The 12,878-nt window shown below is 43.5% G+C and overlaps 1 protein-coding gene across 2 annotated transcripts in view; it reads right to left on the bottom strand.

The window, feature by feature from the left end:
• The window catches only part of QPCT (glutaminyl-peptide cyclotransferase), a 32,583-nt gene that overhangs the window by 2,642 nt on the left and 17,063 nt on the right, over positions 1-12,878 (bottom strand). The window contains exons 1-5 of one of the 2 annotated variants that reach the window (XM_028724198.2): positions 11,070-11,562; positions 5,442-5,588; positions 1,933-2,214; positions 1,658-1,837; positions 269-368 (exon numbers count right to left, since the gene is read on the bottom strand). In XM_028724198.2, the coding sequence (XP_028580031.2) occupies positions 269-368; positions 1,658-1,837; positions 1,933-2,214; positions 5,442-5,588; positions 11,070-11,192 (832 nt within the window). In that variant the 5' untranslated portion in view covers positions 11,193-11,562. Of the gene's footprint in view, positions 1-268; positions 369-1,657; positions 1,838-1,932; positions 2,215-5,441; positions 5,589-11,069; positions 11,563-12,878 lie in introns of those variants that run through there. The other variant, XM_028724200.2, reaches the window with a different exon arrangement.

Here is a 12,878-nt window from a genome sequence, read left to right as displayed (position 1 = left end):
TGATCCTGTGAGGCTTATGAATATTTTAATAAAGAAAATGTGAGATGGGTTACAATATGATATGTGAGTACAATAGTCAGAAATTATTCTTCTCATTAAGATTCCACCCCAAGGCAAAAATAATTGCCATATGCAGAGCTGTAAAATTTGGAGAGTAATTTACAGCCAGAATTTAACTCCTACACACGTGAAGCTATAAGAGCTTAGCGTTCCTGTTATGGCAACCATTGTTTTTTAAGTCATTATGTTTTGCATAATCTGATCTTACCAATTGCTTCAAGTCTCCCCAGCCACCGGGCTGTGTTCAGAAAGTAAAGGGGGAATGTTGGGTTCCGAGCACCGATTAAATCCAGTAGCACAAAAAGATCCTATGAGAAATCAATAAAGAAATAGGCCTTTTAAATGTCGCTCACAGAACCCTATAAATATGTTGTACTGACTGGCCCAAATCAGGGAGTGTTGACAGACCGAAGGCTTATCCACACGTACCTTTCCTGTTTTCCAAACCCAACCCACACTTTAAAGCTTTTTTTTTTTTGCTCCAGAGCTTTCCCCACAAAAAAACCTCCACTCTTTACAGCAGAATTGGAGCAAACGGCAATCTTTGGAAAACCCAAATTGCCATTTGATGCACTTAGAGCTGGTTTTCGTGGGGAAGTTCTGGGGCAAAAAAAAAAAAAATTAGTGCTCAGACAATGAGCTTTAAAATATGGGCCTATGCCTGGAAAAAGCGAGGCAAATAGTAATTGAGGATAAGCCCCCAGAGACATTTTGTGACACAGCCATTCACATGGTTGAACATTCACTATGGACAGTGGCTCATAGACGGCCCAATGCCTACATACTGCTATTTGAAAAATGGAGATGATTTGTTCCACAATTCCAGTGAGAGAGTAAGTTACATGCCAAATTGCCTCCCTTTTAAAAACCAACAAGACTTTGGAGTGCTTAATTTTGGCTGGATTATGCCCAAGATGTCATGCAAAATAAACTAAACAAAATAAAATGCTCTGCATCCCTTAGCTATACCCATCAAAAGATTGCAAAGCACTTTTCTGCCTCCATATACCCCATATCCTTCACCAAGTAGAGGCTTTTCTGGTCCTGCTTCAAAGCATTTCAGACAGTTGCACCAATGAGAAATTATATACATATATATATATCATATATATATCACACAATATTTCTCAGATTTGTTGTCTAGATAATAATAATAATAATAATAATAATAATAATAATAATAATAATAATAATTTATTATTTGTACCCCGCCCATCTGGCTGGGTTTCCCCAGCCACTCTGGGCGGCTTCCATAAAAACCAAAGATACAGTAAAATATCACAGATTAAAAACTTCCCTGAACAGGGCTGCCTTAAGATGCCTTCTGAATGTCAGGTAGTTATTTATCGCTTTGACATCTGATGGGAGGGCGTTCCACAGGGCGGGCGCCACTACCGAGAAGGCCCTCTGCCTGGTTCCCTGTAACTTGGCTTCTCGCAATGAGGGAACCGCCAGAAGGCCCTCGGAGCTGGACCTCAGTGTCCGGGCAGAACGATGGGGGAGGAGACGCTCCTTCAGGTATACTGAATATAGATCAGTTCCTCTAGCGCATGCACCTCACCCTCCTTCCTTCTCCCTCCATAAAGTTCTCACTTACAATGCCCTGAATCTGAGTTGTATGTGCGGCGCCTGGAGGGTGTGGAGTCGATGCCATTTTTTGGGCCAAGTGCCGAGAGCCATATAGAGAATCTGAAGGGGACCATCGGACGAAAGCTTCTTCGCCGTCAAAGAAAATGAGCTGCAGGGAGAGATCTGACTTGCCATTTGTGACGGCCTTCTGTGGGATGAGGGACGGAGGACAAAATGCAAGGTCAGTTGCCATGCTGTGGTTCATGGTGAATGCAGAAACAACTGCAGAAAAGAACCAAATACCTTCAGACAATGAAGCTGCGTGTCCAAGGAACGTGCCAATTCTAGCATCATAGCACAGGGCACCGCTGAGTCGGTGGCTCCGACAAACACTTTGCCATCTGACTGTGGTGGGAAGTATTTTGAATCGTAATGGCAAGCAAGCACCAAGTGGCGCTTGGCCAGGGGATTGAGGGTGCTGATGATGTTTGAAAAGGTGCGGTATCCGTAAGGAGTATGGCTCTGAAATGTGTCTTCTTCAACTACCCAGCCAGCCTGCAGTCCTTGAAGACGATGCTTGATATGCTGAAATGTATACAGCCACAAGTCAAAGGAGGCAAACATTTCTTATTTTCAAGCAAAACTGTGTTTTGTTTTTTAAAAAACTGCCTATAAAGGTATGCCATTATCTTCTGAAATTCAACACTGAAAGGTTAAAGGTAAAGGAGCCCTGGATAGTTAAGTCCAGTCAAAGGCGACTATGGGGTTGTGGCGCTCATCTCGCTTTGAGGCCGAGGGAGCCGGCGTTTGTCCACAGACAGCTTTCTGAGTCATGTGGCCAGCAGGACCACTTCTGATGCAACAGAACACTGTGACGGAAGCCAGAGCGCACGGAAACACCATTTACCTTCCCGCCACAGTGGTACCTATGTATCTACTTGCACTGGTGTACTTTCAAATTGCTAGGTTGGCAGAAGCTGGGAATGAGCAACAGGAGCTCACTCCATCATGGGGATTTGAACCGCCGACCTTCCGATCGGCAAGCCCAAGTGGCTCAGTGGTTTATACTAGCGCGCCACCCTCATTGTTAGCCGTATGCAGAGTAGAACCGTGGAAATCAAGGGACTTAAGTCTGGAAGGCCAGATTCAACTAAGCTGGAGTTTCCAAATCTGCTCTAGAGGATCAAGAGAGCATCTAGAACACAGTGGGGGGGGGGGGGAATCCTCTTGCCCAGCAGGCAGAAATCAGAGGAGCACAATGTTAAATTTGTCCCATGGATGCCAATGTGTCTACTCTGACCGTACCACCCTACCCATTATTGGGAGTAGAGGTGGTAAGTTGTTCTAAATTGTTTTTAACATTTTGTTTTGATTGTTGTAACTCACCCTGGGGGTAATGAACTGGAATTGAATTGAATTGTAATAGTTTGGGCCAGTTAAAGTCCAGAAGATTAAAGGTTGTTCAGTGGAGGCAGCCAGAGATAAACCTGGGTATCCACTTGGTGTCAGCGGTGAAGTTAAGACAGAGCAGTTGGCTTGCTTGCCTCCCTTTCCTCTCCTAATGCTGGCTACAGCCTGTGCTGTCACAGAAGGCAACGAGGTTTGGGATCCTAGCTGCTGTCAGTTAATGACATTTAATTGCCCCTCATTGATGTTTCCTTAGCAACGTGTCTCATCTGCTTTAGAAATGGTCCCTGCGGCACATTTCATGTTATTGGAATAAAGGTTTAACAGGGCATCTTATATAACACTTCGATACGTATGCGTAAGAATCATGCTGTAGAAATGAAGAGAGATGTGACTAAAGGATAGCTCTTGATTCACTTCCATGAAATCAAGCCAATGAACAGGAAATCCTGGATTCAGTGCTTATGAGAAGCAATAATTAAATGAGATGGACCAGCAGTAATGAAAACATGATGCTCAGTGGATCCCTCTGTGCATTATGAGGAAGGAAGCCCCAATAAATTACATTTAAGCCCAAGGTCTGGAGGAGCTGATGCACTGCCATCTGTAAAACTAAGCGGGTGAAGACCTCAACAGTTTTTGGCTGGGAAGTCAATAACCTTAGAGATTACTGAAGGAACAACAGAATACAAATGAAACACGAAAGCAGGAAAATGCACACAAGAATTCAGGACAATGGTTCACCTGTCCTGTGGTGGAGACTGATATCACACACGCACACACACACACACACACACACACACACACAGAGAGAGAGAGAGAGAGAGAGAGAGAGAGAGAGAGAGAATGAGAATGAATATTGTCCACGCCAAGCAGATAGTGCTAACCTGCTATTTGACATTGGAAATCTATACCTAAAAGAGACATTCTGGTAAACCCAATTTCCATTCAATTGCATAATTTAATATTCTTTCTAGGAAGTTTTTACTATGATATTGTTCTTCTCCCCTAGCAATACAGATTCTTGTCTGTACATGCCCGATGACTGCTGTGCCAGAGATGTCACTGTTTTCTCTTTGTTTGGGCTCTCTGCCAGTAAATCTCCAAGGAAACTACAGCACTAAATGCAATAGATACTCTTTGAAACTGGCTACCCACCTCCCCCTCATCAACTGCAGATCATTAAACTCACCTGTCTTCAGGTTGCAACTGCAACAAGATGGCTCGCGGCTGTTTGAGGGCCTTTCCAAGGGATAAATGCTCAGCTGTTACACATTCTGTGTTCACTTTGTGCAACTTCCCTCAAAGTTCTAATTCCACTGAAAATATTTTTGATATTTCCAATATGCAGCGTAGCTATTTTTTTTGCAACTGAGGAATACAATTCTTCCTCCAGCTAGCAAAGCTATGCCATCTGGTCCATTATATGAGAATGTGATATTATATTACTGGTGCAACATCAGATATATTTATTATTATAACTATTATTTATTATATTTATATACCACCCTTCATCAAAAGGTCTCAGGGCAGTTTACAAGGTAAAAGCACAAATAAGTAATGAAAACAAAAACAACAAAGCAATACAATAGTTGGAAGTGGCTTCTTGCTATGGTAAGGTAAAGGTAAAGGACCCCTGACCGTTAAGTCCAGTCGCGAAGGACTCTGGGGTTGCGGTGCTCATCTCGCTTTACTGGCTGAGGGAGCCGACATTTGTCCGCAGACAGTTTTCCCGGGTCATGTGGCCAGCATGACTAAGCCGCTTCTGGCGAAACCAGAGCAGCGCACGGAAACGCCGTTTACCTTCCCACCAGAGCTATTTAACTATTTATCTATTTGCACTTTGACGTGCTTTCAAACTGCTAGGTTGGCAGGAGCTGGGGCCAAACAATGGGATCTCACCCCGTCATGGGGATTTGAACTGCCGACCTTCCGATTGGCAAGCCCTAGGCTCAGTGTTTTAGACCACAGTGCCACCTGCGTCCCTTCTTGCTATGGAGGCTATGTTCTATTTCTACTGCCAGAGGCAGTGCATCCCAGTTGCTAGAAATCACAAGTAGGGAGTGTGCTGTTGCCCTCTTGTGAGCTTCCCACGGACATCTGGTTGGCCACTGTGAGAACAGGATGTTGGGCAGCTGGGCTATTGGCCTGTATCTGCAGGGCTCTTGTGTTCTACGGAGTTGGGAGGGCCAAGCCACTGCTGTGAATGAAGAGATTCTTATGGCAAAATGTGACCTATAATCTATCAGGTTGTTATAATAGACCATCGTGTGAGTAATTTACCGAGAACCAGTGCCAACCAGCGTACTTAGAACTGGTGGACAGTTAGAGGTATCCTGAAAACAGAAAGGGAAGGATTATTGCAGACATCAGTGTGAACTGCACATTCAGCTTGTCAGACTCACCTGACGCACAGCATAACTGCCAGGTGATCCTGGATATCGCTCAATCAGTATCGGGTGCAAATCATTTTGCCACATTCGGTTGATATCTGTGTGAGCAGCAACTTGTTGGATGCTAGTTGCATTTAAAATGGTTGGACGGTGGGAGTACTGAGGAAGGAATTGGAGGCGAGATTATTTTAACATAATAAATAATCATAATGAATGACTGGATGAATTTTGCTATAGTGTTTTGTATATGACAGTAGTGTAGGAAGTATTATTTAAAAATACCCATTAGCAGTTTTCTGTTAAAATAATCATCCAAAGTGTCAAACAATGGAAGTATGTCTACACATGCGTCCCACCCCCCAAAAAGAGAAAAACATAGAAACATATCAGCACAATAGTTGCTGCATATAACTGGTGGGATCCAGACTTTGCTCCGAACAATAGAGAGGAGGGTTGGGGACCCTCTAGAACAGGTATCCCTCAAGGGCCAATGGCAGAGGCCCAAATTCTGAAATGTTCTGTGATTGGACATCATGTATCGAATCAGAACACAGGAGCTCAGAATCCTTAGTCCAGACTCAAGCTCAGGCAAACACAGACCACTGAATACATAACAACAGCAATAGATAAAAAACACCTATTGAAGATTGCTGGCCCATCTGTTTTGGTGCTTGGTTCTTTTCAGCTGACCGATACAACAATCTTAAAGAATAAACTCTCATAATAAAGATCTTACTGGTTATCTGTTACTTGCACAGACATCCATTTCAGGTTTTTCCATGCAACTGTGCCAGCAGTCATAACTAGCAGCCTGGGGCTGACTTCAAGAAGCTGGGGTATGTGCAGTAAGTTCCTAATTCATCTGAAAGCAAAGCGGAACCTCAACATTAAGGGAAAGTCATGGGATAGAAAGGGTGGTGGGACTTCATAGCATATGGGGACTGTCAAGAAGGGTGGTAAAAATAAAAGAAAGGCAAGGCTATGCAGATGAGCATAGCTGAGGTAAATAAGCACGCACATATGTACATTTGTGTTTTGAAAGTGTGAATACATCATTGTGTGTACTGATAAAAGTTGGGATGTGTATATGATGTGTATTCCTGTAATTACCATGTCTTTGCTCCTGCCTGTTACAAAGGTCAGCTTTCTAGGTATTGTAGCCATCTGGGGATATCTGGTAGGCCTACGTTTTTGAAGTTATGTACAAATGCCTCATGTTTAGATTAGTATCATGACTAAATAGGCTTCGAATGCCACATGTGCCAAATTTAGGGTATGCCTCATGAGGAAGTAAATATACACTTCCTCAAGAGGTGCGAGGTTTCAGGGATGCAGGCGCTTCTCCAGAGTGTGTGTTTACAGTACTTGGGAAATGAGGCATAGCAGAGACTGTGGTGTCTTTATGATATATGGTTTATTTACACATATCTACAACCTGAGCCTAAGATGGAGAGGTTCAAAGCATTACACTTCAAGAGGGTCCTGCTGCTCCCCTTGCTGCAACCTCCAGTTAAAACTGACAGCCCATATTGTGCTCTGACCCCTCCTCTCCAGCTTGCTATGTTTAACAGACTGAGACCTTTCCCCCTCAATCACACCAGCGCAGCCAACTGAAATCATAAAACTCCCTCCTAACAAAAACTCTGTCATTGTCTTCTGACTAAGGATCTCAGAGCTCAGGGAGGGACTGCACCCATTTGTTGGCTGGCACAGAGTCTTTGCTTTGCTGATAGCTTTCTTAATAGCTCTGCATCTTCCCCTTTGTCCTCTTTTAATAGTCCATCTTCCTGTCTGACCTGCATTTTAACATGATAAATCTAGCATCTGGTAGCCCATTTTAAGACTCCAAGCATTGATTAAATTCTAACACTTACTAAATCCAGAAATTATGGGTACCTTGCACCCACAAACTCTGGCACCCAAACTCAAAACAGTATAATATAATTTGAGAGGTATGAAAATATGCAAAATATGCTTGGGAGAGAAGTCTTGAAGCTAAATAAAGAGGGTCTTTGCGAATTTTAATCTTCTTCTTTTCTTAATTTTTAGCATGCTCAGTTTACTGTGATTCTTAAATTATAGCTTTCTTGAAGTATGAATAGTGGAAAGCATTATGCATCTTAGCCAACAGGGCTCTTTGAACGACAGTGAGATTAGAATGATGCTAGCGGGGAGAAATGAGCACACTTAGCATGAAAATCAATAAAAGACCACATACGCCGGTAATCTTCCTGGCAGGACCAAACAAACATTTACTGTAGCCAGTGACTGCCATTATAAGACAAAATACAGTAATGCTATAATCATGCTAATGCAGAAGAATATGTTTTCTTTGGAAGCACAAGAGATAAATGGAGAAATGGAACTGCTGGGTCTGATCACTGATTAAAGGAATGATAGTTTTGAAAAGTTGTAAGATGTCTCTCCTCCCTATTATTTCATGTTGTAAGCTGAGCTGGGTCTCCTTTTGAGTAGAAAGGCAGGGGGAGTGTATATGTACATCTTCTCCCCCCCCCCCCCCCAAAAAAAATTAAGGTAATAAATGATTCACATTGTGATATGCATGACTTTCTTTACGGGTTTATTTAAAAAACAAACAAAAAGGAGCATTAATAGAAAACATAACGCACTTCCAGACGACTACCATTTTGGAGTGGGAATCAATCACATACAGTTATAATTGCTTGGGATGTTCTCTGCAATAAATGCAGTACCCCCAAATATCAGGCTTTGTGTGATAAGGAAAGCGATGGGAAGACACACTGGAAAGTGTTCAACATTGTCTAGCCTCCTCACAAATTAGGATGAGTGCTCAATATACTGGTAATCTGGAAGCCCCCAAAGAACCAGGCTGTGATATATAGCCTGGGTTCTCCGACCACCAGTGCAAGGGCTGTTGTGTGAAAATACTGGTTGTGCATCCAGTGCAACAGCTGTGCAAATGGAAGTGTATTATGCAACAGAAATATAGGAGCTACAGCAACTGGTACGACGGGTTTCAAATGTGTTTCAAAGATATACTATGTACACAGCTGCAGAAAGGGAAAAGGAGCACTGGATTTTGAGTTGACATATGGGTGAGCAGCAGTAAGTTAAAACAACGGCAGCAACTGAAATGCCATGTTTACTTGCCCTTAAGTGGATAAATTCTGCCCAGTTATATTTCTGCCTACTTTGGCATAAATCCTGGACTGCATCTGTGGCCCCATTGTATGTGCTTTAACATCATATGCACACAGACAGAGCCATTATTTTATAAGACACTTTGATGTCAGGAAATCATATGTTCTTTTAAAATGGATGACCCGTTAGATCAGAAGCAGCAGAAAACTAGACAGCGCTTAATGTTGGCCACAATTATCACAGACTTCAGAACGAAGATATTATAAAAGTACAGCATTAGGAACTCTCTTGTGAACGGGGGGAAATCCATATTTAGGCTTGGCATATGATCTTGTAATAAGGAATTTACAGATGCTACCTTGCTTGCCATAACCTGAAATCTGGGATGGGGAGCCTATGGCCCTCCAGACTACAATTTTCCTTGGTTATGCAAGGTGGAGCTGATGTAGGTTGGGGTCTAACAGTATCTGGAGAACCACAGGTTCCCCATCACTGCCCTAGTTTACATCAAACCTGGGACAAAAGCAGCAAGGGAAGGAGTAAATAACTGCTTGTCCTTAAAAACATAAGGCTTAAAGACGCATCAGGGCTTTCTGTGACACACTAGTATTAAGCGTATAGTCTACTGTGGTTAAAAATAACCCACATTTCCCCATTGCCTTCAAAAGGAATTGAATTGAACCCAGGAGACCTGGTATCCCAGGGTCTAAGGGACTAATTTGCATTTACTTTATGCCAGCTAAAGAGTGCTAACCAGGCAGTAAACATGTAGCATTATTGAATGTAATGCAATGCATTATTAATACAGTAGGATAGCACATAAGTGTCTGAAGTTAGCATTTATAGGCAAGTTTGCATGAAGTTTCAAAACATGCTTCCTGAACTTATGCTATTTGGCCATACACAGACCTTCCCCAAAACACAATGCAGTGCATGTTGATTGTTCAGCTTTGCACTTGCATCAGTGGCTGAGCCAAACCTTCTACAACCACAACCACACTTAACAGCAGCACACTATCTTATGAGAGTCTTGTCCGGTTTGGTTCAGAATGGTTATCAGAGGGGAAAAGAAGTGTGCATTGTTAAATAAGGTTGAAATCTGATGTGCCTTGGAGTAGCAGGGCACACCTGACACCCCACTGCCCTCTCATCTTTTTATTGTAGGGTTTGTTTTGTTTTGTTTGTAGGGGAGGGCTGCCTGTCTTTTGGAGGGGGCGTCCTGCTTTCTTCGGTCTGTTTGTTTTGGGGTAAGTAGGTGCTGATTTGCAGAGAGGGGTTCTGAACATGCCCAGTTTTTTATTCAGTGAAATGGGTATTTTGTGGTGCCCAGAACCATTTCTTTAGATTTGAAAATCTTCCTCTGGGGCCAAGAAAGTTGGAGGCCCCTGATATATCCACTTACTTTGGAGAAAGCTCAGTAGGAGAAAGCTTAATTAAACTCAATATATAGGATTGTCCATTAAGTGTCTGTCTGTCTCCATCAACAAGCACCTTGATATATATAAAATGGTAATCAAATCCATATATGGTTATAACCATATAACCTAAGTATATAGCTCCAATCTACTTACAAAGTTAGCCACCATCTTAGTTTCTGAGCAGATTTGGAGAAGCTTAATTTGAGATTCCTGGGATACCAGCATATACCAAATGTGTGCTCTAAGGTTACCTCAAAATACAGTGTACCATTCTGGTTTAGGATTAAGTCCAGTTGAACTCATTGGGACTTCTGAGTGTATGCAGAATTTGACTGTTGTACGTGCATTGTAGGTTGTATTGTGGGGTGCATTGTAGTTGTGATTGTCCTTTTACTTAGTGCATTTGTACCCTGCTTTTCTTCCATCGTGGAACTCCACACACACACACACACACACACACACACACACACACACGCCTGCCATCCAGGCACCAATCAGACCCAGAACTGCTTTAGAAAGACTGGCATATCATATGCCTTCAGACCATGCCCTCTTCTGATTCACTGTGATTCACTCTCAGCCTGTATCTAGAGTGCATTTGCTTGTCTTTCCTTCCTGGTTTTTTGGGGTGCTCTGCATTGTGTCAAGATGATTGGGCTGAGTGGGTGGCATTTACTTGTACACCACCCTGCCAGATCGCCTATTTTTAACATACACAATCGCCCTACTAGATCATCTGCCTTAAGGCCCTTCTGAGAAATCCACATATAGAAACATACACAATTACATAATAAGTGGAAATATAAAAGACATAATAACTGCTGGAACACCACAGAGAGTTCATTCCTCCCACACACCCATATTATCATCTTAAAGGCGCACCTTGGCACCAGTGATTTGCCAGCAAGGATGGAGAAATCTGATGCCTGATAAACTATTTTAAATCCTGCAAAGCCGTGGCGACTGAGAGGCCTGTGACCTTTGCCCACACCAAATCCCTTCATCCCTGTCATTCCCTCCCTCCACATGCTACACGTAACCCTCCCCACAGAAGCAAAATTACAAAAAGCCACCAGAGAGAGGGAGACCCCTGACATACCTTTTCCTGGGTCCAGTCCACTCGTCCGCTCACGAGCTGAGGGAAAGAGGCCAGGGCCAGTGAGAGTGTCCAGGCCAGGCATAAGGATGCTGCAGCCTGGCTGCCTCTGTCTCCCCCAGCCATGCCTTTTCGGAAGCGGCTTCTCCTGTTTATGTGGCAACACCCGAGGCTGCCAGTTCTCTCGCTGAGGAGGATCTCTCTGCGCAGACAAGAAGCAGCTTCGAAGTACTAGGCTGGAGGAGGAGGGAAAGGGGGCAGAGCTGGAAGAGCAGGGCAGCCTTTCAGCTGGGAGAGCAGGCATGAGATGTGCGGGGCTGCATGTGATTCACCCGGCAGCCTCTACCTTTGCATCTGCTCTCATTAATTAGGCACCTTTTCTGCTTCTTAACATGCTTCCTGCCTGCCTGCCCTACAGAAAATGGAGAGGGATGTTTATTCACACATCCAATCAATCCAGCTTCGCCTATCATTTCCTCAGGGAAGTGAATTCTGTCCCTGGCACCACGTCAGCAGCATCAGGAGGAGGACATATGACTAATTCCTCAGACTTGGGCAGCAGCCACAGCAGGATGGTCTCTCCCCTCCCTCATTTCCTCTCCTCTTCCCCCAGAGATACAGGGAGTGTAGCAGTGCTATGATACGGAGGAGGGTGGGTTATTTTTTTTGCAACTAAATACACTTTGTGATTCTCCCCCCCCCCAAAAAAAACAAGATCCCCATGAAATAGTATGGAATCAAACCACATTGTCTATTTCTGTTGAGAGTGTGTCATTTCAGTGCATTCAGCCCCAAGCGCCAGCATAAATTCACAGGGTTTTTGTTTTTTTTAAGCCACTTATTTTAATCTCCTACAGAAAGCTTAAGAGCCTAACTATTAGGTCCTTTCAAAATAAATTGCACTATTGTTGTTAATCTTCTGTATGAGCCTTGTTAATACATCAGTCTAAGGCTGCAATTCTGTGCATCCTTATCTGGGAGTAGGCCCCACTGAATATACTGTATGCATTTGTGGGGTGCCTGGACCCCCCCTTCTAATTCCTGGGTGCCAGACAATGGATTTAGCATGTTAACGTACAAGTCAGGAGCCGGCCTGGTAATAGCCTGTTAAATATGATGGGGGGACAAAAGGAGTAGTTCGAGAGGGCAAATGGGAGGCGCCCCTCCCTCAACTCAGAATTAGTTAGAAAGACAAGAGCCTTTGAAGTAGTTTTAGAGTTGGAAGAAGAGCAGTTGTTTTAGGATTGCAGTTGACGATGAAGTGGGCTGGAGGGGAAATAGTTGCAGTCTGTTAAACACAGCAAGCTGAGCAGACGGCCATGGATGATTCCTGCTGGCACCTAAGACTGTGGCCATGGGGGAAGCAAGAACCTCTTGGAATGTTAATGCTATGAACCCTTTAATGGCAGGCTTAGGTTGTATACATGGGTAAATAAACAATATATCATAAAGACACCACAGTCTCCACTGTGCCTCATTTTCAAAAGGAAACATGAACCCAGGGTAAGTGCCTGGAATCTCTGGAATCTCACACCAATTGGGGTGGCATGTAAGCAAGTAAGCATACATAGGATTGCATTGTAAGTCTTTGCAAAAAGATGGGTTTGCATTTGGGTCTCTGGTATTCCTTAAGCACCATCTCCAACTCCTTGAAAGATTCCATCAACAGTGTCTCCGTATTTTTTTCCACATCACTTGGGCAGACAGGCGAACTAATATCAGTATACTGGAAGAAGCAAAGATCACCAGTGTTGAAGCAGTGATTCTTCAACATCAACTTTGTTGGACTGGTCATGTTGTGTGGATGCCTGA

Source organism: Podarcis muralis, chromosome 3 (assembly GCF_964188315.1).
Source record: "Podarcis muralis chromosome 3, rPodMur119.hap1.1, whole genome shotgun sequence".
NCBI classification, from domain to species: Eukaryota; Metazoa; Chordata; class Lepidosauria; order Squamata; family Lacertidae; genus Podarcis; species Podarcis muralis.
This window is presented reverse-complemented; position numbering and strand designations above follow the sequence as displayed.